This window comes from Pieris brassicae, chromosome 10 (assembly GCF_905147105.1).
Source record: "Pieris brassicae chromosome 10, ilPieBrab1.1, whole genome shotgun sequence".
Taxonomy (NCBI): domain Eukaryota; kingdom Metazoa; phylum Arthropoda; class Insecta; order Lepidoptera; family Pieridae; genus Pieris; species Pieris brassicae.
In genome coordinates, this window is record NC_059674.1 from 18,850,242 (window position 1) to 18,876,791 (window position 26,550).

Here is a 26,550-nt window from a genome sequence, read left to right on the forward strand (position 1 = left end):
TATTTTGTACGATTGTTAAACACAATGTTTTTATGATTGTTCGAAATACATGATTTCAATTTAATAATTCTTGATAAATTATTATACAATATTTTTTCTCTGCCGACCGTCACATTTATTAGTTGAGTCATTGTTGAGATGTACTCGGGTTACGTTAGACACATTTTTATTTTGATATATACTTTTTGTTAATTATAATTGATAATAGTTACGTCCACTATTTAGAATTTTATAGTGAGTGTTTACTGGGTTTTTGAGAACTATTGTGAGGCAAAGTAGCTAATATCAGTCTAACCTCTCTTTGTTTCCAAACTAATAGAATTTCTCCAAATGCTTACGGCTATATTGTGTGCCTTTCTTCCTGGTAAGAAGATATTGTAATGAGGTATTCGAGGTATTCAGGACTTATTATTCTGGTATAAGACTCGAGAGTCGAAAGATATCGACGGCCCCCCAACCGTTCTTTGTGGTACAATGATGTTATTAGCTTTTGTTTATTTTATAACTTTCTGATTTCGACGATGTAAATAAAACATAGACCGTTAGCTCCAATGAATTAATATCTGCAGAAAATGTTTAAATATTTACTTGTGATTTATGAGTTAGATATAAACTTAAACGCTTGATTGCAGAATGATTTTGTTTTCATTTAATTAAAACTTCTATAGATCGTGGTCAGCGAGAATGATTGGTGAAAACACTGGACACGTCGTTAGGTATGTATATTATATACATGTACTTGTTTATTTTAACGTTATTTTTCTAACATTATAGCAACTTAACACTAATTCGAAGAAAAGAAGAAAAACCCTTTTTATACCAAACAATGAACAAAGCAACTCTCTCTGAATTCTGTCAGTGTTAAACTTAAAATTCGGTGCAAGATAGTATTTGCCAGCAATAAGCCCATATACATTTTAAATGGCCGGCAACACACACGCGAGCCCACTGGCATTAGATTGTCTATGGGTGGCGGTATCACTTAACATCAAGTGAGACTGCTGCCCGTTGGCCCCTTGTTCTGAAAAAAAAACATATACATTACAAATAATGTATGTTATATGTTAGCAGTGTTTTTTTAATTATTATATGTATGAAATACACAATCGTGTACCCTTATTTATTGAACATGTTCCTAGCATGATGCACCGGACAAAGAGATGATTCTTCTCTTAATAATTAATAGTAGTAATAAGCTAATAATAGTGAAGGCTGAAAAGAAATAGATGAATTATAGTGTTTTGTTCTCCTATTGGCTGACTGACTATTGGCTATTGTAATCTGTGTATTTTATTCCAATTTTATAACCTAAAATTTTATATTGTTTCAACTTCTATATATTATCCATATTTAAAATATCTATCGTAGAATATCACCGTCATGTTTTGTTTCAGATGTGTAGTACTTGCAATAATTAATTATTGTGCAGATTTTCAGAAGACAGTTTGGCGTTGGTGCTATTAATTACAAATTGTTATTATATATTTATTAAATCAGAAAGGGCAACGACGCTTTGATAAGATACTTTGATACCAATCAGTAAAACTTTCATCTATCAGTTTCTTTTTGGCGATGAATAATATTCCAAAGACTGCAAATTGTTTGCTTTTTTCTTTTTTTAAGGGTATAACAAGGTATGTACCGCTACCGTAAAAAAATTGTATCAATGTACATTAAACCGTTATGTGATAATGTCGCAAAGATACACCACAGTACAAGAAGTGAATTGTGTATGTGAAAGTGTTATTATTATTCAAACACAACTCACAAAAGTATCTGTATGGAACCATAATTAAACAGCTATTAAAAATTGTCATAACGCATGAAAAACCAGTGTGGAGACAGGGTTTGGTCAGTTACTTACAAGGGGAATTCAATAAATACTGATAATGTGATAAAAATATAAGGTATTTTGAAGATACACAACTTGGATAAGTCCAGAACTGCGATGGCTGCCTGTCAAGAATTTGGCTTCGAATTGATGGCACATCCTACATATTCACCGGTCCTAGTTATTAGTGATTTCTACCTATCTCCACGGTTAAAGGAACAACTCAGCGGCCATTAATTTAAAGATTATGATGCAAAGGTCGCCACGGTACACGATTTGTGATAAGCTTGTGATATTCTTGCGTTAAATGTTTATTAAGAACATTAAGAAAACTCAACTTTTCTTTGAATTCCAGGAAGAAAAAGAGCAATTTATAAAAGTGATTATATGGTTTACTTTGCACTTTGAATAGAACTTCAGAGGGTTTTCATTCATTTTATTACACTTATCTCAAGTATGAACTTTGAAACAGTCATTAAGCTTACTGAAAAACCGTAAATGGTAAAGTTTACTCCAGAACGCGCACATTATAGACAAATTGGACCTTCCATTGATTTTTGCGATTTCGAAAGTCACCTTTTCCGCCTTCTTGAGGCTTAATTGCTGAACCCGTACTATACAGAACAAGGACTTGTCATATAACGGATGTAAATAAAAAGTGCTTAAATATTAAATTGACAAGATGAAATGTGATGGTAATTATGTCTTAAAATTATGAGTTTATGTAGACAACATTCTACATTAAATGAATTTAAAATCAGATTAACAGACATGGGAAATAGGAATGGAAATTAAAATGTTCACAGACATGAACATTTTATCTCCTGCTCCATCAAGCACGATGGGCTCATACATGATCTAACTCGGCAGATAACAAAAAGGGATTTCATCCTACTCATTAAACCTAAATCAATCATTGTCAGGTTAAATGGAGTACGCAAAATAAATAATGACTCGAAGTATAAGAACAATAAACAATGATTGGACTAAATTTAAATTCTAATAAATCAAATTTATTAGGTATTATAACTTTCAGGCTAACAAAGCTAAATAGTTTTCGTCAGGGACCTCTGACCCTCTGTCTCTATAGGGTTTGGTTGCCGTTGATAAAGCGATTGTATCGGCGTAGAAGGGACAATGTTAAGCAAGAAAGGTAATTGCGCTTAGTACAATCTCTGAGGCAAAATGACTAGAGTCTTTGAGGGCTCAAGAGCGCTGTTTCTTTTAAGTATACAGCCTACAGCTTACGAGACGATAAAGTCAGAGCTTGTACTTAGACTATAATAAAGTAGTGTGTGAAAGTAAATAAAATTGTTGTCTCTTTTGTCCTAATTTTTTGTTGATCTCTGTATTTATTGGTAGACTTTTATGACTATTTTACGCTAGTCAGCGCCAGTCTTGACGATTGATCGTCGAGTAGAGATATGTCTGAAAGTGAAGAAATATCTGGGCTGTTTACGAATCAGAACAGATAGCAAAGCGGAAATCCGGTCTCGGAAACGCGACAACAAGCTTATCGCTAACTTTGGATTGTCACGAACAATATCAATTGAACTACATAAGCGACAAGATACTTGATGATTAATCGAAATACAATTTATATTACAAAACACTACCAGGGTTATCTATACACATTACTAATTGGAAACAATTTTTCACCGGTACCAAACCTTAACCCTCCGGATATGGATGCATTACAAACTAAGTTTTTATATATATATATATTATTTTAATTATTTATAACTTAGTCTGGCCATAAATACTGTTACAATTGAAAATTTATTAAATTTAGAATCTATCATATTTATATCATTGTTCATTAGGTTTTCTCATTTTGGCGCCAATACATTGTACAATATTTTGCGATATTAAAATGGAATGTGGTGATAAAGAGAACTGAATCGCTGTGATTGCGTTACACAAAGTAGGTATGGAGTTATATGCAATTTTTTAAAGTCTCTATAAGCTCGGTATTAGTAAAGTTTGTGTACCAGGCTATTAATAGGTACAACGAGACCTCCTCTGTTTGTGACAGAAAAAGATCTGGCCGTCCACGTAGTATTCCTACGGAAAAGGTGGTCAAAGCTGTAAGGGAAATAGTTCGAAGAAACTGTGCGAAAGCAAAGGATTTTATCTCGGGAGATGAAGATAATACCTAGAACCAAGTCACGTATTTTAAAAGATGACTTAGAACTTGTAGCTTATAAGAGACATACTAGTCATTTATTAACTGATATTTTAGGAGGAATATACTGATATATTAGAATAGGGTGGTAAAACAGAAACAACTACTGAAGCGGTACGCGAAGGTAGTTCACAGAAAAATGTTGTTTACGGATGAGATTTTTTTTACAATTGATCAACATTTTAACAAACAATATGACCGTATTTATGCTCAAAGCTCAAAAGAAGCAGTTGACAGAGAGCAATGTAGGCACTATTCGACTGCAGTGATGTTTATTAGCTATGGAGGAGTGACTGAGCCAAACTTTTATGAAAAAGGTATCAAATCATCGGCACAAGTGTATTAAGTGTGTACAAGTACTATTCTTGAGAAGGCACTGAAGCCCCTTAACAACACTATGTTCAATAACCAAGAATGGTCCTGCCAACAAGACTCGGCAGCGGGTGATAAAGCTCGGTCTACGCTGTCTTGGTTGGAAACGAACGTTTCGGACTTCATCAGATCTGATACTTACGACCGATTGATCCGATTAATCCGTACGATTGGCTATGAAGAATTTTCCAATGGAATGAGCGCATGCTTACATTGATATCTGGCCTCAACGTTTAACGGACTGTATTGCAGCCAATGTCAAAAGTCAAAAGTAGTCTCTACTTCGAAGAAGCTTTTTATATTTTAAATTGTTTTATATTTATGTATTAAATTAATACACTGTAAATGTAATGTTATTTGTAATTGAAATTTTATGTACAGGTCTCCCTAGACTTAGTTCAGGGGCTCCAATATCTAATAAAACAATGTAACTTTTTGTACTTGAATTAATTTAAAGTTTTTTTATGTTAATATGTATTACGATGAAGAGATAGGCAGAGAACACGGATCTCCTCGTATTGCGGTCCTGCCATACCTCTCTCGCTTCATCTACAGTCATTTCATTCAATGAAATAAGATGATATGATAAGCCAAGACGGCACAAAACCTGCGTCAAAAATATAAAATATATATTGAACTATATGATTAAAACACCCTATCATGAGTATAATAAATCCTTTCTTTGAAGTGTGTTGTTTCCACGAAGCAAAATTCTTTAGATAAGTATGTCTAGTATGTCAAAACTTTGACCTAAGTAAAAGCTTCGAAACTTATTGACCAAAAACTTTTAGATACTGGAAAACTTATCCATTTTTGTAATTTTTTAAAGAAATTGTAGAAAGTACTAGAATTTTAATGAACTTAACAGTTAGTTGAGCTAATTGAAGAGTTTGAAGTTGTTGTCATTGACTGCAACTATGCGTTGTCACCGACCAACATACACCGAAAAACTAAAACATTTTTGTCAAGCCTTTTTTTAGAAATACACTCAGTTCACATTTAATTTTAACGCTCTAGGTTATTTTTTTTATTAAATTGGGTTTAATAGTTAGAGCATATTTCAGTCATCAAAACCTCTACATTGGCTCCGACATTATTCGAGTCATTTTTGCTCTTCATAGATTCGTATTTAGACACATTTAATATCACAATATGATGGGAGATTGATATTAATTTTTTTAAATAAATGAATGTATGATGTGCATGTTTAGTGGCTGTTTCCATCCATTGCACTGCCTCTTGAATAAGCATTAAAATTTATATGAACCAATTAAAGTTATAAAAGATAACAAATGAACTACATCTGTCAACTTACTTAAAAATTTAGATGTCATTTTTCTTTAAAGACCTCTATTATGTGTCATTAATGTATGTCCTGATTTCATTGCTCGAATTTTCATAAAGCCTTTATATAGAAGCCTTATTTAATGAGTTGACTTTTCAATAATACAAAGATTAGAAAATTAATTATTCCTGAAAATTTCCATTTGAAATAACGGACGTCATTTTAAAGTTCTGGCGTTTATTTGAATATCTAATTTGGACGATAAGAAAATTAATTACACAAGTAAAATATTGTGATCGAATATTTTTAAAACAACCTCTGTTTTTTTAGTAATAAATGTCTTTGTCTATGTTAAGAACTCAATCCTTAGATCCGAAATGTACGTAAATCTATAATATAGAAAATCTTCCATTATAACCTCTTATAGAACATTAAAATTGTCGTCAATTAATTCCCAAAGTTCAAAATTAACAGAATCTTCCAAATTTCGTCTTTAAAAACTAACCTAGGAGTTCAGGAAACTCTTATTCGAATTCTTCGGGAATATAAGAGAACGCTACTTAATCAGAGATATTTATTCGGCAGCGAGCTGATCAATTGAAAAAACGCTTTTTTTTAATACACAGTTCGAGTACCTAATAATTAGCGGATAACACTCATTCTTTACCTCTTACTAAGTGCTTTTGATAAGGGTAGACCGTAGATCTTAGATATTATTTATCACCAATGATCAATCTTCTTACATCTCTCCTCATTCTGAAATTTCTGCGGAGATCGTACATCCATAGAAAATGATACTGATGGGCAAGACATACTTTTTGGGTGTTGTAAGGTATTAAATAAAATTGGTAGCTAAAATCCATAAGTCAATTTAATTACATCTTTGGTAAGTACAATGGCTTGGGTATCGTGGCCCCAGGAGGTTCTTTGGTACATTACGGTCTTTCTCATTACAAAACCATTTAAACTCTTATACAAATAACATATGATATTTTATACTTATATGAACTATATTTTACTAAAATTATACATTGACATAATATCAGTTATATAACATCGTCAGTAACAAATTAAACAAAACAATATTAAATACTAAAAAGTATTTTAAATATTCTTGAATTCTAGGCCGTACGTATAAATCTACGTCTTTTGAATAGTTTTCATTTCGTTAATAAACGAAGCCGACCGAAACCTTTTCATTATTATTATATACAAACTTCCACTATTCAAGTTCAAGATCTGCTATAACAAAATGTATGGACAATTTGATAATTTAAATAAGCAAATAAATAATTTAACTTCACGTTAAAATCGATCCCGTGGCAACGTAAAAAAAGAGAAAAGTACTCTATACTTTTATCCTCGTATAACTAGGGAAACACAGACAATATAATAGTATTAAAGACCATAGATTATAGCATACTATAGAATGTTAAATATGTCGTTCGTCGGTTCGTGAACATTAAATACTCCATGAATAAAATATAAATAAATTTCCTCTCTTCGAATACAATCCACATTTCAAATTATTTATAGCTACGGTTTAATAAAACATTTCTGTTGTGGTAAACATAATAACATGTTTTCACGTACATATTACTAATATTGAAAAAAAAATTTAATAGCTGTCAGATAAATACAAGAATAAAACTCCTCTACACCATGAGTAAATTTGTGGCACTGTGATCAAATTTAAAATATTTGTGTCTTTGGCACCTGCAATGTGAATTATGAACCTATAAAAGGGTGTACATATATAGTACATATATATATATATATATATTAAGACATTCGCTTATTCACCACTTCATTAGTAATATCTTTTATTCGAGTCTATTCGTATACTTTTTGACAATTTATATGATTTATTATGTCACTATATTTTTAATATTAAACACGGAATGTCAATTCATGTAACTCCTTGGGCCCGTTTAACAATACTTAACACTAAATATATGTAATTATGTAATATACACAATTACTACCGTAAACATGAAAACATTAAACTTTACAATAATTGCTTCATTGTCTCACAACAATAACACACACTTAAGACCTAAATGAGTATTTTCTCTAAAACATTCAGTCTATCACTTGCCATTCGTTATTCATCAAGACTTTCGCTTGCATTTGAAAAGGTTTTTATATGCTTTCCTGTACTCGTTCGACATTACTACGTAAATCACTGGGTTGATACAAGAAGCCAGATAAATGAGAAGATAAGAAGCTATATTAGACGCTGGCTTAGGATTTATCTCCTGCAACAGCTTCGTTATGGTTATAGGGAGGTGGCACATGCAGAACGAAATCATGATAGCGATGATCATAGTCCCTAACCTCCTGTCTTTCCGCGTGGGCAGAGACAATTTGAGCATCGCCATAGACTTTCTTAATGCTGTCCTTCGAAGCCGATTGTCTATTCTTTTTATTTCGTCTCTAGTTTCGATTTGGAATGTGCGTTGTGTGCTTTTAGGTGGGTCAGAGGTAAAGGTCTCTGTGTTTTCACTGATGCTTATTCCGGGGCCGGAGAACTTTATGGACATCGAGTCAGACGATACCACGGACGAGAGTTCGTCGCACGATGGTTGTTCTTGTTTGCATGTATTTACTGTTTTTGATTTTTTTGAGGTTTTTCTAACTATGAAGAATATTCGCGTGTAACAGAAAATTATCACAATACAAGGTATAGTAAATGCTACAATGAAGAGTATCTTCTTCGGTGTTCGACCGGATTTGTCTTGGATGATGGAGCACGATCCGATATTTTCGTCGAGCCCAAACCTGCCCCACTTGTTGAGCCATGTCGCCACCAAACATCCGAAAGAAGTTAACCATATTGTGAGGAGCATCAGGCAGATGTTCCGCGTTTTGTATGCTCTGTAATTTAATTTTCGCTTTAGAGTCTAATACTAATTTTAATTAATTAAAAAAGTCGGGTGAGCTCGAACACTTATAACTCGAGAACGGCCGGACCGATGTTACCAGAATTACTGAAGACTTACTTACTTAAGAATTACTGTATTAAAAACATAGGAAAATTTACGAAAAAAATACAATGCAAAATGTTCATGGGTTTCGTAATAGTCAAATATTTAATGTTCAACTCTCCCCTCAAATTGAGATTAAATAGAGAACGTTATTAAACAAAGGTTTTCAAAGGACAACATACATCCACAAGATTCGGATGATGGCATATATTAGCCTATAAAATATAGAATAATGTGTAAATGAAAAAGGATTCACGCTTATTTCTTTTTGTGTTAATTTCTTAATAAAGTAGTGAACTTAATATTTATTTTGTATTCGTTAAGTTACTAAATATAAAACTCAGCTAATCTGTAACACCACATTCATTGACTGTTAGGAGGTACAAAGTTCGCCGGGTCAGCTTGTTACATCATTAATGACGATCCAGAGTCTAATCCAATCACTTGTGACAGCTGAAAGTATTGGTACATTTGAAGACTTAAATATTAGTTAAAAATAATAATTTATAATGCATTGGAATGGAAAACATCACACCTCAATACTGAATTTTATATAACTTACTTCGGATAAAGTCTCGGATGGGCGATGATGACGTAACGATTGATAGTGATAGCAGTAACAGTGAACAAGGAAGCTGCCACCAGACCATATCTCATCAGGGGAAACAGTCTGCAAAGAAGCTCTCCATGGACCCAGGACCGGTGGAGAAGGGTGGATGCCATCAGAGGCAGGTTGAAGCAGCAAAATAATAGGTCCGAAAATGAAAGGTTGATGATGAAGATCGCGGTTGCATTGCGGACCTGAAAGTGATTGATATTGTACAGCTGTGTAATGAAGTTTTTATCACAACATTAACATGTGCCAGGTGTCAGTGCGGAATTTAATCTTACAACTTAAACATTGTCAACCATTAAAAGCAGACGTTAAGTGATTAGAATACATCACACTGCTCTATTTATTAAATGATGGCACCTTAATAAAATATGATAAGAAAGTATGCTTGATATGGTAATCCCATTTCGCAAAATAGTTATGTTTGATAAGATAAGACACGCCTTCACCACACCCGAGTAAAACTACTTGATGATATCAGTGCAATGATTAGTTCGTAGTAAGTAGCCAAATGTTGCATTCGAAAACTACACTATTATGACAGAAATATTCAAAAGAAGTCGGTTAACAAAGCAGATGTTTTGTACATGCATGTATATAACCCTAACTTCTTCAAGGCGCCTTACGCACGTCAAAGGAGGACATTGCGTCCTTGCGGTTGGGGATTTAGTCCCATTCATGATAATTGTTCCTTTGGGGATTTTACTGAGGTAAAATACTAATTGTTTGACGCCAGTTTAAATAAATAATATTTAAAATTGATTGATTTGTACTTTATCAAGTACATAGTAATATAATTAAGAATCTTAAAGGAAAATTAGTAATCGGTTTCCGTAAGCCGAGAAAAAACAGTAGTGTAGAAGTGAAAGTCTTAAATTTGACTTTGAACTTTTAATATTTATACTAAAAACTGATAAATAAATTAATGTGATGAATTTAAGTGACATACACATATTATATTTTTTAATTTGGGGCTTTTATTGAGACTAAAAATGAAACTGAGTATTTGAGTTCTATTCAGTATATACGTGTGAAAGAGTAACAGGTCAAGCATTTAAGCGTAAGTTAAACTTATTAAAATGCTATTGTTATATAACTGTGACTAATAGCAGGATAAACTTGTTGGGGCTCAGTATAGACACTGGACTTTGATAAATAAAATGTTTACGCTGTGAGTGTGCGTAAATAGGAGTCGGTAAAAACCTTGAGCGCCATATACTTGTATATTTGCGTAAACTAACCTGTATTAGTTTCATACATGTTAGAGCCAGAGAATTAGAGTGGAATTAGGCAATGATGTATGCTGTTGCTGCTGTTATACATTCGTTTGAATCATTATGAATGTGTTTATTTGATATTAACGAGTTAATTGCCGATATGTATTGTCAGAGCAGTTAATTACGTTTCAATATTCAGTGATGCCGAAATATATTGCTAAAATGTAGCAATGGTGAAACTTTGAAACAATTTAACGTGATTTCCGATCGCGTTAATTTTATTTTGATGTGGGCGATGGTATACATTCCAATTTCAAGTACCTCTACATTTTAATAACATTGTTATATTTATTTATTATTATTATTATTAACTGTTTATGCATTACTACATTTCTATCATTTAAGTTGTTGTTAAGGTAAGCTTTAATTAACCAAAGTATTAAACAATAATACAAATGATGGTAATGGGTTTGAGAGCTAATTATTTTTTATTAATTATTCAACATAATCGTGTTAAACGGAAGTAGTTATCGTCATTGGTAATAATTAGAATGTTATCTAAAAACTAAATGATGCCAATTGTCGTCGCGACCATAACATATTCTTGTGATAAGGAATCGGCGTTTAACTTATCAATAAACGTAAGGCAATATAATATCTATTCTTAAATATCTCTTAAGAGTTTGTAAAATGTTGCTTAATATCTAATTAGTATTTTATTAAGGAACCCTTTGATAAGCCTATCAGTATAACATACGTTTTTACTGACGTAAGGGCTAACGCGTAGAGACAGATTGACACCGCTGTACGTGTCATTGAATGAAAAAATGTTATTATTGTTTGTTTAAATATATACTTTTCCTTTAAGTATATCTTTTAATATTTTATCAATTGAATATTATTATTGAGAGAAGATATACAGGAAATAAACTAACCTTTTCGTATCTCGACAGTGCGATGATGGTAATTAGGTTTCCCGGGACCCCGATGATCATAAAAATGAAGCAGCAGGCCGTCGCGAACCGCAACAAGCCTTCAGGGTAGTCCTTGAAGAGGTGGATTTCGTCCAGATACAATTCCGTCACATTGGCACTTTCATTTCTAAACAACACATTCCCTATTCCAACAGCCATATTGTACGCACGTCGTTCATCCACAATTATTCCATTACAAATGAGTTTATAAACATCATTGCGGTGATCTTTCCTAGAACGTTTCCTTAATGAGTCAGTTCGAATGTGACGGGTTTGCCCGTTTCAGTTCAGCCCTGTATTACATACATTATCTTACAAAATTTATTGCTCACTATGTACTTTATAACATGAATACTGACACGTCGACACCGAAACATATAGGAATGTTAAACACGAATTAATCGTATAAGAATATAAAGGAGCATTCGTACGCCCCGCTAGGAACAATAACATTCTATCATTCATTTACATTAATAACAATATCTCATATCTTTACAGTTCCTTATCGCTATTATCGGGATGTTAAACACACAATTATGTAAGTAGAATATAACTATTTTAGACTACTATTCGACTTTTATCATTTTTGTAGTTAACACTGCACTCATCATCAGTTAGCACAATCACGGACGGCTCGCGATTACAATTTAATAAAAACATTCTCACATAAATAGTTCATACGTTTAAATAAAAGGCATTATATATAGTTTCCGAGCATTTGCATTGTAACACAGTTCTTAAGAATTTACGGCGGGCGTTTCTCCGAGACGCCGTCGCCGGGCGAACGTCACGCCCTGCGCTTGCACATTAACAGGTTCTTGTAAGCTTGCCGGTACTCGCTCGACATCACCACATATATAATAGGATTGATACAGGTCGTCAGGTATATGAGTATGTAGCCCGCGATGTTTGCCGCGGGGTGTGATGTGAACTCGCGGAATATCTTTGTCAACGTTATTGGCAGGTAGCACACCCAGAACGATAACATTATTGCCATGATCATTTTCAGTAACTTTCTGTCCTTCGCAGTTAAACGGGGAGGCCTAATGGGTGCTGGGGATCGCTTTAGAACAACCGCTGCTTGTCGGAGGCGCTTAGCGGTCTCTCCGCCACTTGGAGTTCGGGGCTTTGCATCTAGAGCGCATTCATCATCATGACCATCCAGAGTGTCCACCCCGGAAGAGGACGACCGTTCGGGTCCTGGGGTGACTGGACAGTGGAGTATGGGTGGTGCTAGAAGTGCCTTCCTAGGTACACTAGTGTGGTTAATACCGTTTTCCGGGCCTGGCGAGCGTTCTAGCGCAGTGGATGCGGAACCGACTGCGGAATCTTCTAAACCAGGACGCGGTCTTCCCTTGAAAGGCGCTCTGGAGCGTCTAGCAGCTTCTCTAACAATGCAAAATATACGTGCATAGCAAATAACTATAGCTAAGCAGGGAAGCATAAACGCGCCAACGAAAAGAAATTCTTTGGGTGAACGATTATTGCGATCTGGAAGAATTGAACACGATCCGATGGATGGGTCCAGACCGAAACGACCCCATTTCTCGAGCCACGTTGCGATGAGAGCCCCAAATGAGAAAAGCCATGTTCCTGCTACCATCAAGGCCAGATATTGTTTTTTATATAACCTATAAAAAGAAATGTCAGTTTTTATTTTAATCGTGCATAATGTACGGCCTTATTACGGATTATTAAGAGTAGAACTGTTTTTTTGTAATCCTCATGCCAATTAATAGTAATAGTGGGAATATTTTTTACTCACTTGGGATAAAGTCTAGGATGCGAGATCATAACATATCTGTTGATAGTGATAGCAAGTACTGTAAATAGTGAGACTGCAACCAAGGCGTATCTGGCCAGAGGGAACATACGGCATAGGGTCCGCCCATGTGCCCACGAGCGCTGCCAAAACGTAGACGCTGCCAGGGGCAGGTTAAAGCAGCAGAACAGGAGATCAGAGCACGACAGGTTCATTATAAAAACGGCTGTTGCATTACGCACCTGAAAAACGTAATAAGTTATATTCATACTTTGTTTATTCATAGTTTCGTTGTGTTACAGCTAACGCTTAACGCTAACGAATTCTCTCTAATTAAAGGTAAATTAGCCGGTAGGTTAAGCCGTGGAATTAATTGTCTTGACATGCTTTACGAATTATAACGTAAGTAATTACATTTGAATGAAACGCTTGCCGAAGACAGGGGAGAGTGGAGACTTCAGAAATGAAGAGTGCGACTAAAGAAATTACTCAAAGTAAAAGTCATTAATTGGTTATGAAAGAATCAAATCAAGCAAGCTTCATTATATCGCTAAGCTTACGGAGTTGCACTTTAATAAGTATTAGTTTCAAATTAAAGTTTTGCTGAGTTAGGCAATAAGTGAGCTTAAAATTGTGAAAGCTTTTACAGAGTTTAGTTTTAATGCACTTAGATTAGACATAGTGTAGGTTTTGAGAATAGATACAAAATTATTTTTAGATCTTTTTTGATAATCAATTACTTTTGTTAATTATTAGCTTTAGGTTAACATAATAGTAACAATTAACTAATGATGTTTATTACTTTAAAAATAGCTTTGACCCGATTTCGACAGACGACTAAAAGTAAAAAATTGTTAACGAGAAAAAATTTAACATTGCGCACTTATAAAAAATCAGTTTCTTTAATTTCCAATGTATGTTATTACGAGGAGAGGTTTTCAGGAATATGAACAGTCTAAAATTGACGCACATAATATCTTTTGTTGCCTAATTTGTTATTATCGTTATTATTGGTATTACTAGTCAATATAAGGGAAGAATAGATAAAATTCTGAATACGTAAGATACTGTTTATTATACTCTTAAAATAAACTAAATGCTCTTATCGACGTCCTTAAAAGTTATTGTTTATTACTGATCGGTACACTGACCTACGCAACTAATGATTTATGTTGTCAGATGTCGTTTTATTTTAAATTGTTTGAACAGAATCTTAAATTAACTTAAAATAATGTTTACTATTAATATTATTGTGTATATTGATACTATTGGTTGTGGTGGCGTCTATGTGTTGTCTCCATCTGTATAATATGTGCGAAGGGGACGATAGCTGGCCATGTATCGTCGGGATCGTAAACAGGTACTACTAGTCGTGCTTGTATGTGGTGATATTATGTATGGCGTTAAAAGCTTTTTGAACGTAGTAGTTGTAAATTTAAATCTTCCTTTTTTTAAACATTAACGTTCATAAGTGTACATAGTTACCAATGTGATCAAATAAATTTTGATTTTGATTAATGTAACAGTCAAACTCGACATTAACAATTAAAATTTTGCGGAAATTTAAGCAAGCATTTGCAATGGTAATTTAGGATTACAAACGACGAAATTAATAAATATTCATAAATACAAATTAATTTATAATGAAGTTATTTGAAAACAACGACAAAATTCTGATACATTAAAAATATTTTTTACTGCTATATTGTATAAAAGAAACTTTAATTTAATAATAATATTGACAATTTATAATAAGCTTATATCAGATAAACTAATATTTAACACACTTCTTGATGAAAATGCCACGACGATAGAGCGACGCGACAGCCGATCAAAACTTTATCGAGCCCTTTTCGTGAAAAGCATTAAATATTCAGGCAATGTCACGATTCTAAATAGAAGCCTGATTTGACCGCTTACAATAAAGTTACGGTTCACTGTAATAAACATTTGTATACATACATCATCAAGCAAGATTCATGCCTGAGGTAAATCAAATATGATGGACGTAGTTGTTTTTTTCTTCAATTGTACGATATTTTCTGCCACTCACAAGAATTAGTTTTAACAATAAGATTATGTACTTAGTGTTTCAACCAGTAAACTGATAATAAGTATCCACGTGGATAAATATATAGGAGTGTTCGAAATTTATACTTAGTCTAGCCATAAATACTGTTACAATTGAAAATTTACAACCTCTCCATACGCTTCGTATTAGTAAAATGTTTGTGTACCGGGCCATCAGTAGGTACAACGAGACCTGCTCTGATTGTTAATAATATCTGGCCGTCGACGTAGTGTTCGTACGAAAAAGGTGGTCGAAGCAGTATGGGAAAGAATTCGAAGAAATCCTGTCCGAAAGTAAAAAGTTTTGAGCAGTGGGAGTGCCATGCTGTTGCTTTCGGGCTTCAGCCAATCGGGCAGGCACGACCGGGGCAGTACCACTGTCTCACAGAAAACCGGCGTGAAGTGATGCAATAGGTTCATCTTATTGTACTCGCGTTTCGTGCGGTGAGTGAGACTTCCGGAGCCCATCAATTCCCCCCTCCCCCAGAATATGAAGATGCAGTTTAAACAGAGATTACCCCAGGGGGGTACCACACGATTCCGCTGTGGAGAGTCCCCCTCTGAGCGTCCATCATCGGAACAATCAGTATTCGGTGGTGGATGCACAGGCTGCCCTTCGTATTCTGGGGTGGGCAAAAACTGCTCAAAAAACTATAAGTTTCGATCTCGGGGCAAACGGAAGAATTTACCGAAGGCATCCCCTTCCACGCTCTCAGTGGACTTTACCAATGTTAGGGGGCTCAACTCTAATCTTAACGCGGTTCACTTTCACCTCGAAACTGCGAAGCCGGCCTTATTCTTCCTTACTGAGACTCAGATATCCTTCCCGGCTGATACTTCCTACCTCTCCTACCCGGGGTACAAATTGGAACATTCATTTGTGCCGCGGGCGGGAGTTTGCGTGTACGTCAGAGAGGATATCTGTTCTCGTCGCCTCGGGTCGCTTGAAGGAAGGGACCTATCTAGCCTCTGGCTGCGCGTAGACTGCGATGACCATCCGCGATTCTACGCATGCCTGTATAGGTCCCATAGCGGAAATACCGAAACTGAGCGACTCATTGAGCACATCCAATTGGCTACAGATTCCCTGCTCGAAGGGGTTCCTACCGCTGAAATCGTGATACTTGGCGATTTTAACGCTCACCATGCCGATTGGCTCGGTTCGGAAACCACCGATCACGCGGGAAGATCCTTTCACGACTTTGCTTTAGCTTACGACCTGTCACAAATGGTCCCTGCGATTACGCGAATACCAGATGTGGATGGTCATAAACCCTCTTTGTTGGACCTTCTGCTGACCTCACATCCGGAGACCTATCAAGTCTCTGTTGACCCGCCATTGGGTTCATCGGATCATTGTGTGGTCCGGAGTACTGTGCCTACTACGCGCCCTCCTCGGCCCCGTTTTTCGGGTTGTCGTCGTATTTGGCACTATCGGTCAGCAGATTGGGATGGGATGCGGTCTTTCTTTGCGTCCTACCCTTGGGGGCCTATGTGCTTTTCGTCGGAAGCTCCAGATTCCGTCGCTGCCTCTGTCGCCGAAGTGGTTCTGCAGGGCATGGAACTTTTTATTCCATTCTCTGCGGTGCCGATCGGTGGCAGGTCACAGCCCTGGTTTAAGCGTTCTTGCAAGGCGGCATCGCGTCGAAAGCGAGAATGCTTTAATGCATGGGCGGAGGCGGCGATATCTCGTGATGCCAATACCAGCGAACATAAAAAAGCATATAACTCAGCCTCCAGGTCCTTCAAACGGGAAATCGCTAAGGCAAAGTCAGAGCACATCGCCAGATTTGGCGAGAGATTGGCCCAACTCCCTTCTGGGACTCGAGCCTTCTGGTCTCTCGCCAAAGCTGTACAAGGGAATTTTTGTCAGCCATCGATACCACCGCTGCACAGAGAGGATGACTCGCTCGCCCACACTGCGAAGGAGAAGGCCGACCTCTTGGGCTGTCTCTTTGCGTCCAACTCGACTTTGGATGACCGGGGGAGATCACCACCGGCGATTTCGCGGTGTGATAACTCAATGCCGGAAATCACATTCCAGCAACGTGCTGTTCGCAGAGCACTATCTTCCTTGGACATTCATAAGTCGAGCGGGCCGGATGGTATCCCTCCAATTGTGCTGCGTACATGTGCTCCTGAGTTGGCTCCGGTCCTGACGCGCCTTTTCCGGTACCTGTACTCGCTCGGCAGTGTCCCGAAGTGCTGGAAGACCGCTTCGATACATCCGATCCCTAAAAAAGGCGATCGCACTGATCCATCCAACTATCGCCCAATCGCAATAACCTCCTTGTTCTCCAAAATAATGGAATCCATTATTAATGGCCAGCTCTTGAGTTATCTAGAAGGTCACCAGCTGAACGACCACGACGAAAGCCGTACTGATAATCGCTAATCAGCTGGTGACCTTCTAGTATACCTTACTCATAGATGGGCAGAGGCAATTGAGTCCAAGGGGGAGGCACTAGCGTTTAGTTTGGACATAGCGAAAGCCTTCGATCGGGTGTGGCACAAAGCACTGCTCTCGAAGCTACCAGCCTACGGGCTTCCTGAGAAATTATGCGACTGGATCTCCAGCTTTCTAGCCGATCGGAGCATCAAGGTCGTCGTCGACGGAGCATGTTCCGACCTTAAACCCGTGAATGCTGGGGTCCCACAAGGCTGTGTTCTGTCCCCGACCCTGTTTCTTCTGCATATCAATGACATGTTGCAACTTAGCAACATTCATTGCTATGCGGACGACAGCACTGGGGATACTCTTTACACTGGCCGGGCAGGTATTTCTCGGGCAGTTGTCGATGAGTACCGGAACAAACTTGTGTCTGAAGTCGAAACTCTTTTACGTGGAGTCTCGGACTGGGGTAGACTAAACCTAGTCCAATTTAACCCCAAGAAGACACAAGTTTGCGCGTTTTCCGCGAAAAAAATACCCTTTGTCGCTACTCCTCTTTTCGAAAACACTCTTCTTGAAGCCACAGCCAGCATCGGAATACTTGGCGTTGACATATCGAACGACGTTCAGTTTCGCGGTCATTTGGAGGGAAAGGCTAAATTAGCCTCCAAAAAGCTTGGTGTGCTCAGCAAGGCGAGACGGTACTTCACTCCGGGCCACCGCTTGCAACTCTATAAAGCGCAAATACGGCCCCACATGGAATACTGTTCTCACCTCTGGGCGGGGGCTCCCCAGTACCAGCTCCTTCCACTTGACCGTATCCAACGAAGAGCGGTTCGAATCGTCGATGACCAATCCCTCTCCGAGCGGCTCGATCCTTTGGCGTTGCGTAGAGATGTGGGGTCACTCTGCATCTTCTACCGCATTTACCATGGAGAGTGTTCAGAGGAGTTGTTCGGATTAATACCTGCAGCTGAGTTTCAGCATCGGACGTCGAGGCAAAATACAAAATTCCACCCGTATCACCTCGACGTCCGACGTTCCACGACTGAGCGTTTCTCAAGGCAATTTTTGCCGCGCACCACCGCTATGTGGAACCAGCTGCCCACTGAAGTATTTCCGAACCAATTCGACTTAGGATCCTTCAAGAAAAGAGCGTACAAATTCTTAAAAGGCCGGCAACGCACTCGCGAGCCCTCTGGCATTGAGAGTGTCCATGGGCGGCGGTATCACTTAACATCAGGTGAGCCTCCTGCCCGTTTGCCCCCTATTTTATAAAAAAAAAAAAAAAAAAAAGATTTTGTCTCGGGAGATGAGGATGAGGAACACCTAGAACCATGTCGCGTATTTTAAAAGATGACTTGGGACTTGTAGCCTATAAGAGACGTACTAGTCATTTCTTAAGTGATAATTTAAAAAAGAATAGGGTGGTTAAATCGAAACAATTACTAAAGCGGTACGCAAAGGGAGTTCACAGAAAAATTTAGTACACGAATAAGATTTTTTTTACAATTGGGCAACATTTTAACAAACAATTTGACAGTATTTATGGTTCAAGCTCTGAGGAAGTAGTCGACAGAGAGCAACGTGGGCACTATCCGACTTCTGTGATGGTTTGGTGGGGTTTATTAGCTATGAAAAAGTGACTGAGCCATACTTTTATGAAAAAGGTATCAAAACATCGGCAAAAGTGTATCAAGATACCATTCTTGGTAATATAGTGAAGCCCTTTAACAACACCATGTTCAATAACCAATAATGGTCCTTCCCACAAGACTCGGCACCGGGTGATAAAGCTCGGTCTACGCTGACTTGGTTGGAAACGAACGTTTCGGACTTCATCAGATCTGAAGACTGGTCGTCGTCTTGTCCCAACCCTAATCCGCTGGATTACGATTTTATAGAGTACGGCTTACTTACGTCCGATTGATCCGATTAATCCGTACAATTGGCTATGAAGAATTTTCCAATGGAAAGAGCGCATGCTTACATTGATATCTAGCCTCAACGTTTAAAGGACTGTATTGCAGCCAATGGAGGCCACTTCGAATAAGCTTTTTATTTTTTAAATTGTTTTATATTTATGTATTAAACTAATATACTGTAAAAGTAATAAATGTCATGTTATTGCAATAGAAAAAAAAACATTTTTTCTTTGTTTCAGTATTTATGGCATTTACCTCTTAATATTCCTAATTTAAAATACTAGATAGAAACGGAAGGGGACTGTAGGTCAAAAACGGAGGATAAATGTTCTATATTTTCACATTACATTATTTCACATCGTAGACCTTCATATTTTCAGAGAAGGGCTCGCAATATTGAATTTCAGTTGGCACTTGGCACACCCGGTGCATGTGCTACCCGTATTTTCTTGCTTTATCAGATAATATTTACGGCGAAGGAGATCATATTGTTCTATAATAAATCAATATCAAAGACTTTGCTTTTTACGACTTATAAGAAGCCGGAAGAATTTATAAAACCGTCTCGAAACTTCTATATTTTAATAGTTCCGGTTAAGTAAGCGGCCTCGTTATCTTCATAGTAAATTATTTTTCGATTTCTATGTTTATTCACTGACCACTATCTTAAACATGAAGAACAAACAATTGAATTTTATCTTGTTTGCCCTTCCGTATTCCAGTAATTACTAAGCGTAATGATAATATCTGATATCTACAACTTTATGTTGAATAAAAAAAAAACACGTTTTTTTAACTTTTCTAACGGTGCTAAAGTTGAATTTCATATTTTTGAAAGAACGTTTGAAAGATTACAGAGTGTTCGTGAAGACGGGTACATTTTTAGATGGAGTTGCACGTGTTTATACGTGCTTAACATTTTTCTGAGCAAGTTCGACCTTTTTAAATGCACTGGTTTATTCATGCAATTTCTGGATAACATTCGCCGTACTTCGTACTCTATATGGTTGGATTTATATATTATAGCTTTGTCGATTCAATATACGATATTGCTTTTAAAGAAGCGAAAGACGAACTATGACTATTGTAAATACTATTTCAGATAGATTATATAAATGTCTAGTTACGCTTTAATATCCATGAGTTTTTGTTTTGCTACAATTTACTTTTGGTATAAAAAAAAATATTTGAACTGCTCAAAGGCAAAAAATAGTTTGGAACAATTTAATGTAAAAAATAAATTTGTGAGATTGTGTTCAATTTCATAATGTACTTGAGCTCGATTATTTAATCTGATTCAATGTGTGTTCAGAAATGAAGGGTTTTTCAATTTCTGCTCAGATTTACATATATAAAATATGCTTCGGCAAACGTATACCATTCAATTAGGGATAACAAACCTTTTGTAATCAGACAAATCTATTTAATTTTCGAATGAAAAGTGGGTTATTTTTTTTGAATTTAACTAGAATACTGTATTTTTGATTAAAAACACAGGATGTACGGAAAACAGTGAAGGAGAAGTATTTGTTAAAAAACAATTCGTTTTCCGTTATTATTTAACTTTTCGATCAAATAATAGTTACGAGTGTAGGTAGCACTGAAATCTATATCAAATAATAAGATATGTGAGTCGCTTGTTTAGATTTAAAAGACGCACAGAAATATTTTCTATTATTTGTAGTAAAGCAAATATGTGTTAAATGTAAACCCATTTACTTACTTTTTTACAGCGCGCCAACGCTACGATCGTAATGAAGTTGCCGGGGATTCCGACAAGCATGAATAAAATGCAGCATACTGATGCGAAGCGCAGCAGTCCTTCCGGGTAGTCCTTGAATAGTTCCACGGACGCCAACTCTTCGTCAGTGCTGTACTCATCAAGGCCAGGAACACTCCAATTTTCGCCGTCTACGTCACTGGCCAGCGTACTCCTCTGTATACTCGGTAACAAATCACCCATTTTAAGAGATAACTCATCGTATTCTCGCGCTTGTCATCATGTGGTGTTTAGGTCGGGACGCGAGCGGGTTTCGTCCACAACTGATAAGGCCAGACCTTCTGTCTTTGATAAGACATAATGGCTATCAACAGCTGCTCAGGAAGTGCTATCGCGACGGCTCCGTTATTGTTTCATGCTCGATGACCTGTGGAGATAATTATCGTTAACAAGTAGTTTGATTTATTTTATAATATTTATTTAGTTTTTTAAAATAGTGCATACGAGTATCGGCAATACTTTATTAGACTTAGTTTTAAAATAACGATCAAAACGATTACATACATAAAAGTATCTTTCATAGCTATAAAAGCGAATTTGCAATACCGAAGTACACGCGGTTTGATAACAAACAAAAGAGGTTTAAACATTTAAGTTCGCTCTATATCCGCTCTTCCTATTTAATGGTTGCTAAGTAATTAAGGAGGTGAAGATAATCTTAAAGCGGGGTTAACTTTCTACTGAATCAAACTTTCTTACTAATTAGTCAGTTCCTGGAGAAATTAACACCTGATTTAGTAATTTGTTCCTCATAGCTTTTAATTTAATCGTTTTAGACAACTGATACATATTTTAATCTGGCAGAGTTTTAGACCTGAAAGTCGAATATCCCAAGTTGTTAATTTAAAATTCTTTACCAATTGATTCTTTACTGTATCACACATATAACCTTACATCAGATTCAACATGCGGAATAATAGTACGTTTAAAACTTACTTCTGATTAACTATATTGTAACAATATATAAGAGAACTATATATAAGCTAACGCTTTAAAATGATCGGTATATATATGTATAACTGGACAAAATGGTTTTAAGTAAATAAAAATGTCATGAAATGTTTCGTAATCCGTACGACAGATTTCAATCTTAGTAATGATCTTTTGCGAGCTTACGTACCCCAACATTATGTCAGTGCTCGGAAACGTATTAAATTAAAGATTTTAATGAGAATTCATTAAATAATTATTGAAATCAGACGGTGTAACAGGTTTAATAACATTATTGAGTTATTATGCGATGTACAAAATGCAAGCCTAAGTCTATGAGATAATCATAAATATATTGTACGCAGTACGTAGTTGCAAATACAAATGGCATTCCCAATTAAGGGTGAAAGAGATGGGCCGGTGTGTTAAGTAGAGCCTGAATAAGCAGAAACACCTTATCGTCTTACGCGTCGGTCCGACCTGATTCTTTTTTGGGTCGACACTGGCAGTTAACGAAATATTGTTTTCCATTGACTGCTTTATTAGGTTGTGAGCGCTGCTTACCATTATTTTCAAAGAGAGAGGTACTCAAGATAAATTAATTAAAAAAAAGTCAAAGTACGTCAGTATATCAAAACTTATAATCTAACAACTTCCCCGCATTAAAAACGCACAATCCACATTCCACCACACTGGGGAAGGTGTTTAAACTCATTGCCGTAGCGTAGCATTTTTTGAAGGTCTACCCGACCTAATAGGCTCAATACTGAGGTCAGAAGAAAATGGTCTACTACTCAATGCAAATACAAATTAGATCCTTGTTCTCAAGAAACATTTTACTCTAGTGTCACTCTAAGAACCTCAGTTGATACGACTTCTTCAATTTTCTTTATGGCTCGTTTTTATAGGTTGACCAATTTAGTTATATTATTATAATTTCAAAGTTGAATATAGTTACTTATTTATATAAACGAATCAACTAAGCACTTTTATATATACTATACGAAGTCGCGAGATACATCACTTATGACGGCATAACCAGAGAATTGTTAGAGTTACTCGATTTAACTTTACACATACATCTTCAGATACAAAAATGTTATGTTTAAAGTAATAGTATTTTTTTTAATATTATCCATTAATTATTTACAGCGTTAATATACGATACCTATATTTATATATATATATATATATATATATATATATGCAAGAATTAAATTTGTATATTTATTTCTTTATGTACATTTTATCTGAGGTTCAATTCCATATGGTTTATAGCGTAGCGTAATTTAAAGCTCTGTCCTTAGTCTATATTTACATACGCAGATTGGTTAGACACGGTAGCGAACCGAATTACTTGGACGAGTACATGAATTCTGACGATGCAATATTCAAGTGTCATTCAACCAGACAAATTGATCAAGCCATACATTGAAATGAGAATAGAACTGCCTTCAAAATCATGCGGTATTATTAAGTTTCCATGCATAATTTAGTTGAGGTAGTCTCTGATCTATCTGGGGTGTCTTTGAAATGGACACTCAGTATTGTATGGAAATTGCTTCAATGAGAAATTGCCTTTTGGCATGTGCACCATATATTATGTAAATCATTACTCTCTATTCCTTACGAAGTGCTCATTATAAACAACATTTCATATATGAAGGAAATTAGAGGGCTTGCTTACGAGCGGATTCCTCTAGTAGTAAAGGTGCCGAATCCGATTTTTTAAATTACTGCCACTTGTCGTTACATCGGTATGTTCACATTCATGGATTTTTCACTTAGGCCATCATGTTGTCAGATCATATGTAAATTGTAAATTTAATCGCCAATGTGTAATAAATAAAACATATATTCACTGCGGTCGTGATAACTGAATTTTTTAAATTAATTACTTTAACTGAATTTTTTTTAATTAATTACTTCAAAATTACGGTTTAGGTGATTGCTTCCCTCTTCAACTTAAACGTTGTCGGTGGACATTTATGAGACGCCGGTTTTTGCTTAGCCTAAAAAATAAAGTTCACAATGAATAGAGACAAATGTGGATATTAACCTGTAATTTAGTGATTGATCGGGGAATAGGCAGGTGCTTGCGTGTCTTAATACGATATTGCGACACTGATTGATGTCACAATATTTGTACTGGAAAGCATTTCTAGCGGAAATAATTCCTTATTTGCTACATTTATTTACCTTTACTATCGGTAAGCCCTGAATTCACACGGTGTTTTTTAGAAAAATAGGAAAAATTTAATAACATTACTTCGGATCCCTAATTGCTACAAGGATAAATATATTTAGTAAAAAAGTCTAATATTTAATAAATTATACTACATTTTAAAACATCTACCAGATGTATCGACAATCAGTCGTGTGTCCGAAGCGATCAACTAGACAAAAGGACAATAAAAATGCTCAGAAAATATTGTTCCATTACTTTTGTTGGTTGCTAGATTCCTTCATCAGAACAGTGATTAATTACAGAGATAAGAAGAAGGACAATCTTCAGAATGATTACTTTTGATATTGATGAATTTATTATGTACTATAGTATTATACTTATATTATAAAGAGAAATGGGTGGATTAACATTTCACAGTAACATTAAATCCTTTGCATATTTGAACATTTTCAAACAATGTCTTAGAGTAACTTGTAACAATTTTCGTTCAATAATTTCATTTTTACTCTAATGTCGCTTGATATTTAATGAACTTTAAGTACTGTTACGAATTTGCAATTTTCTCAATGAAGCTTCAATATTGGTTAACGATGATTTATAAAACAATAACTAAATCATAAGGATTACTTTCAGTTATATTATATACATCTTACCGTCACCGTTGAGAGATCAGCCTACGATGTCACATTTTTTGTTTTATTTTCCATTGATTATAAATATACAAAGGTCTGATAAGTTTTAACTATTATTATAATTCATTTATTATTAGTGTAGGCTTACCTTTATAAGAGCCATCGGTATTCTCTTTGCCAGCTGATTAAACTAAAATAACCAAGGGTTAAATACTATAGTATAATAAGCCAACCAATTTGTGACAAATAAAGTTATTAAGTTATTCTAACGAGTCTCGACAGAGATTTACTATCCATAAAACTAATACATCCAATTATTAGTCAGTTAGTTCATTAAATTGTTAATTGTGTTAGTGAATGTTCTGAAGCTGAACTGGTTTGAATTGTTTTAGTGATTTTGGTTTACTAAAATTTCATTTTAATCTTTAGTATTCGAAGGTTTGAATAAATTTAATAAAAAATATGAGGCATGGTTAGTCGGTGGACTTCGAACATATTTAATGCGCTTTAAGATTAGAAAAAGGGTGTCTAATTATGTCTATGATACCTGAAATTAATACGATAAATAAATACCGTACAGCCAAATTCATAGTTTGTATGAAAACTGAAACTTGGTTGTAATTCATGTGATGCTTAGCACTTAAATCGTATACGTTACATCTTAATCGTTAGAGTGCATCAGATTTCCCGCCGAGCGCGTCTCTTCGGCGCCCGACAGGGAAACTAGATTTTCTCACCACAGTTCAGCGACCCTCTTACGTCATCTTTCCTTACAAATTACAGATACGGCCTGCACTTATTATTAGGGTTATTCAATTTTGATTAGCTCACATAACGTGTGAGTGAACCATCATAATTAACCGAAGGAATGAGTACGACCTTCTGGACATTGGTTTATGAATAAAATTCTACACACTAATAAAAATAATTTTCTCAATATGAAAAGAAAACTGCAAGCCAAAGCATTACCTTTTTTTGTGAAAGAAACCTCTTAGCACAAATATACTCAAACTAAACTAAACAAGGAAAATTAATGTTAAACAGAGAACCTAAAAGCTTTGTTGTATGGTACATCAAGGTTCTAATTATTGCCAAATTAAATATCAAATTATGATATTCCTCTTGATTAGTGCATTGACTCAATTATCGCAAGCTGCATGCAACGAATTACGACTTCGTTAGGGTCGTTTTACGATGTTTGCCAGACGAAATTAAGACATAACGACCGTTTATAACGATTTTAATCGATACTTAACATTTTCATTGTTTAAATCCATATTGCTTGTAATCATTGAAAGGTAAGAATTGCCGGCTTCAAGCCCAATCACTTAGCAATTGATGAAACTCTAAGCTATCATAGTAGTAAAACCTTAAAACGTTTTAAATTCTGAATATATCATTTACAGT

At 35.7% G+C, this 26,550-nt stretch overlaps 2 protein-coding genes across 2 annotated transcripts in view; both read right to left on the bottom strand.

Moving 5' to 3' along the window:
- Positions 1–6,526: 6,526 nt before the first annotated feature.
- On the bottom strand, positions 6,527–12,174 carry LOC123715400 (G-protein coupled receptor moody-like). Its single transcript, XM_045670391.1, has 3 exons — positions 11,426–12,174; positions 9,223–9,461; positions 6,527–8,550 (listed from the first exon to the last, which is right to left on the bottom strand). The coding sequence occupies exons 1-3, from the start codon at positions 11,621–11,623 to the stop codon at positions 7,785–7,787; spliced, it is 1,203 nt and encodes a 400-aa protein (XP_045526347.1). The 5' UTR covers positions 11,624–12,174; the 3' UTR covers positions 6,527–7,784.
- Positions 12,175–12,235: 61 nt separating this feature from the next.
- The window catches only part of LOC123715399 (G-protein coupled receptor moody-like), a 43,435-nt gene continuing 29,120 nt past the window's right edge, over positions 12,236–26,550 (bottom strand). Inside the window, exons 2-4 of the mRNA XM_045670389.1 lie at positions 21,337–21,760; positions 13,230–13,468; positions 12,236–13,095 (exon numbers count right to left, since the gene is read on the bottom strand). Of these exons, the coding sequence (XP_045526345.1) occupies positions 12,252–13,095; positions 13,230–13,468; positions 21,337–21,576 (1,323 nt within the window). The 5' untranslated portion in view covers positions 21,577–21,760 and the 3' untranslated portion in view covers positions 12,236–12,251. The remainder of the gene's footprint in view (positions 13,096–13,229; positions 13,469–21,336; positions 21,761–26,550) is intronic.

What these genes read in the sequence shown, in the direction of transcription:
- LOC123715400 (XM_045670391.1), bottom strand. Translation starts at nt 11,623, where the DNA reads ATGGCTGTTGGAATAGGGAATGTGTTGTTTAGAAATGAAAGTGCCAAT. An exon ending in CACTGTCGAGATACGAAAAG is followed by an intron (nt 9,462 to 11,425) that starts GTTAGTTTATTT and finishes AATCACTTTCAG; the next exon opens with GTCCGCAATGCAACCGCGAT. An exon ending in CATCCGAGACTTTATCCGAA is followed by an intron (nt 8,551 to 9,222) that starts GTAAGTTATATA and finishes ATTAAATTACAG; the next exon opens with AGCATACAAAACGCGGAACA.